General features: G+C 36.7%; 1 protein-coding gene across 1 annotated transcript; it reads left to right on the top strand.

Annotated features, from left to right (window-relative positions):
• Positions 1-235: 235 nt before the first annotated feature.
• On the top strand, positions 236-3,135 carry LOC119547477 (venom allergen 5.01). The gene is made up of 4 exons (XM_037854361.1): positions 236-376; positions 1,889-2,042; positions 2,099-2,490; positions 2,550-3,135. The coding sequence occupies exons 1-4, from the start codon at positions 288-290 to the stop codon at positions 3,100-3,102; spliced, it is 1,188 nt and encodes a 395-aa protein (XP_037710289.1). The 5' UTR covers positions 236-287; the 3' UTR covers positions 3,103-3,135.
• Positions 3,136-4,187: the final 1,052 nt, after the last annotated feature.

Here is a 4,187-nt window from a genome sequence, read left to right as displayed (position 1 = left end):
AATTAACATTAATTATGATATATACGCTCGCCGGCTCATTTTCCTTCGGCCACTCATCCCGTATACTTCAACGCATTCGGTTCGCATTAAAAGCATTTTTGCGGCAACTGGTCCCGAAATTCAATTTCGGTTTCCTTTCTTCCATGGTTTTCATTACATTTTGCCTGCGACAATTTGCGCTGCTGATTTCCCCACAGGCAATCGGTGGGGGCTTGTAATTAATGCGGATTCCATCGAGAAGTCGGGGGAACATGTGAGTCGAGCCATCAGCCATCAAATATGTGAATATGGCAATCGATGTGACAATTTGGTGCATCCATTTTCAGCAACTAATTGGAAGGCAAAATCTCTGGAGAGGTGGAAGCCAGTTGGTATGGTAAATATTATGTTTTGATTGCCGCCATTGTGAACTCACATTGAATATGCAAAAATATTCACTTTCAAATTAGGTGAAAAAAGTGCTATTAATTTGCCCAACATTTTAATAGATTTATTCCTAAATTTGTATAGAAAATTGGATGTAAAAAGCTATCATTTTTTAAGGATTAAGTGTCTGTCACATTTTGTCATTCCAAATTGAAATGATTACCTTAAGCGAGATATTTTTATCATTTTGCCTTCAATTTATTTTCATTCAATTACCATGAAACGTTCCTAGGCAAAGTAACCTTGTATTTTTTCCGTATCTATGAGAAATGTTTTGTTTATTTTTGGTTTGCCTGGCAAGAAGTTTCATCTCTGATAACTCATTTCATTTGGATGCCAACTGCAAACGCATTTTTCCCTTTGAAAGTGAGTGTGGCGTGGAAAATGCACATATAGTACATGTGTATATAAGACTTTTGCACATTTTCAAACTGTTTTTTATGCTCGCTCTGCGTCACAACGCGAACTGGACTCGTTACCTTTTACAGTCAATTAGTTTAATTAATTTGACATAGTGCCATATCTTTGTCACCAGAAAAACAAAACTGGGTAAATTCTTTTCAACTTTGTCTCTCTCTGTGATTTTTCAACAGACATTTTTTAGGCGTTGTGACTTAAATTGATCATCTGGTAGGGCTTTAAGCCAGGTTCCAGTTTTAATACAGTTCACCTTATTCATTCTTCGTCATTTTGACTTAAAATCCAGCTTCTCTTTCTCCATTTACTTCGATCCAACACCAATAAGTGGATTAGTCTTTTAGTTGAGTGGCTTATAGACCAAAAAGGGGAAAAAACTGAAAAGACTGAAGAATCTCTCTGCTTTCGCTAAGTCCCTGTTAAGCGGCAAAGGTGGTGCGGCTAATGTGTGTATTATTGGATTTATTATTTCACGGCAACTAAACAGAGAATTTAACCCCCTTACGGTTAAATAAAGAACGTTGTGCCAAAAGTTCACGAGACAATTAAGTGTAGTACAAAAGAAAGTCTCTCTCAACTTCCCTTTTAAAAGACTAAATGCTGCAATCAGACGGCCACTTAAGCAACTTCCTGAATCAATTGGCTTTTTTTCCCCTTAGGTTTTTCTTTATTTATGCAAATTGTTTTCAACTTTAAATCAAAGAAAAATAATTGTTAAAAGGGAACTCGCCGTTCAGGGTCTTATTACTGCGGGATAAACTCCCCTTTAATTATACGGCTTTAAAATTAAATTAAAAATACAATTTTTAACCACATTTTGATTTGCGTATATCACAATTAATAATTATTTGCTTGCCAGAACACGGGTTCGTATTTTCTGACAGTTTTTTCAAACTTTGCTGAATATATAAAGTAAACTTAGTAGCTCTTACCTTAAATAGGTAAACAAAGTCCACAAATTAGATACAGATAATGGATTAACCGTTTTATGAACCATTTAATATGCAGAAATAAGCGGTGTATAATTTTTATTTCACAAAAACAGCATCCAAAGCGGGGGCAATACTATATTCAATGCCATGATAAAGTGGATTTGGCTGCTATCCCTTGTGTTGATTATCTACAATATCAAGGCTTCAACAGATTGGTGCGCAACTGATCTCTGCAATGGGAAACACGTCCTTTGCCAAAACAATAGGGTGAGTGGGAGATTAGATATCCAAGAAAAAAAGGATTTGTTTACCTTGTTGTCCAGAAATTTCATTCACCTTGTCCGGACCAAGCCACAGCGATGGTGATAATGAAAAAGGATATGATTAACTTAATTCTGGACAAACACAATGATTATCGCAATAAGTTTGCCGGCGGAATAGATAACCATGCGAAGGCAGCAAGAATGGCCACAATTCAATGGGATTCGGAACTGGCCAAAGTGGCTGATGCTTTGGTACGTCGATGTGAACCCCTCAGAGATGAGTGCGTAAGAACCCCGAATAACCTATACGCAGAAGTGAGCTACTCCCTCGACAAGTACTACTGTATGACCACGAAAAAGGATGCTCTGAGAAAACAACTAGACTACTGGTTCGATCCGAAAAGAAAAGATGAATCGCATAAACTATTTTTCTCTGTCAAGGAAAATGAACAGTAAGTCCATGCTATCCATACTATAGGACATTCGATGTTTTAGTTAATGATCTGTCCAGGGAACTTCCGATGAACTACTTTCAGGTACTCAGGGATCGAGCAAACCGCGTGGGCTGTGCCATAGTTGAATATATTCGCCCAGCACTCGTCCATCAATTACTAAAATGTGTTTACAACTGTGGCGTAACTCTCTGTGAGGACGATCATAATCCTGTCTACGAGGACACCGAATATGATGCAGCTGAAGAATGTGTGATGGGATCAAGTTCTAAATATAAAAATCTTTGCCACGAAGATGAGCAAGTTAAAAGCTGCGATGGCGGAGAACTCGTTGTGGAAAATGAAAATAATAATGAACCTCCTCCCACTGCAACTACGATTCCAATTCCAACTTATAACATAAGTGAGTTCTTACCAGCAATACCGGATAATCCCGATCCGTTCCATGGTTTTGGTGATCTTCCGGACAACCCCGATATATCATTCAGAACTAACAGAAATCATTCACTCTTTGGAAAACATGGAAAGAATCTTGAGTATAAGCACTGGTTAACTAATTTAATACCATCGAGACCGCTCAACCCTTATAAAGTAACCAAAAGAATTAAATAACTAGCATTTTATTTTCATTTATAATTTAAAAATCGATTGTAAAGATTAATATATATTAAATATTGTTGAAAATTACTTGACTATTTATTTAAGGAAGTATTATAAGACTGTTTTATAAAATATATACAGAAATTTGCTGGTGATATCACGAGATAAAATCCCCAGGATAGATATTCAAAACTGCATACGATTTTTAGGTATTAAAAAACAATTTAGTTGTTCTGTTTACATCAGTAGATCAGAAAGCAATAATCTGTTAATTTGAAACCACTCTAGCATGGGTACCTAGAAAGTAAGCTCAAAAACCGAAACCAAATCGGATTCATATCCGATTTACAAACACAGGCCGATGCCAACTGCACTTTTCCAGCTTCTTTGGTTTTGATGTGTTTTATCTGTGGGAAATGAGGATTTTAGAGAAGGGCACATGGAGCGAACGGTCAGACAAAAATATGAAAATATACGAAATGCAGGCTCTGATATGAACATGGTTTTCTGGCAAGTGGGATCCTTGGCCACCGTATATGGCACCTGGGGAAATCAAGCAGCCAGGACTCTCATGCCGGCCTCATTCCGCCACTTCAACTGCAACTGTAAATGAAATGAAAACGACCACAGACAAATAACAAAACATGACAACAAGTTGGTTTTTCCCCCTTTTTCCTGTGCTTAGGCGCATTTCCCATGAAAAGAGTTGCTTTTGACAGTCCACTAAAGTCCTGGAATTTATCAAGAGAGAAAACTGCAAGAGGAGGAAATTCTTAGTTTGTAGAATTTTCAGTCTCTTATTTTTCATTTCGATGGGGTGCAAAATGAAAACTAAAACCAATCAATTTTAGTAAATAAAAGTCCTACTCTATTACGCATTTCAACAGAAATATTTTCAGTTAAAATTCTTCCTCAGTTTTTTCGAATAATAAAGGGCAAGGTGGGGAATATGCCTGCTTTAAGGTTGGAACTTATTAAAATACAGGAAACAACTAGCATAGTTTTTCGTTGTTTCTGATTTAATGATATATAATAAAGTACAAGGACACAGCTGTTTAAATATTGGCTTATCTACATCTTGTCTATACCACCATATA

The sequence above is a fragment of the Drosophila subpulchrella genome, chromosome 2L (genome assembly GCF_014743375.2).
Source record: "Drosophila subpulchrella strain 33 F10 #4 breed RU33 chromosome 2L, RU_Dsub_v1.1 Primary Assembly, whole genome shotgun sequence".
Lineage (NCBI taxonomy): Eukaryota > Metazoa > Arthropoda > Insecta > Diptera > Drosophilidae > Drosophila > Drosophila subpulchrella.
The sequence above is the reverse complement of the archived record's forward strand: the minus strand, read 5'-3'. Positions and strand labels throughout refer to the sequence as shown.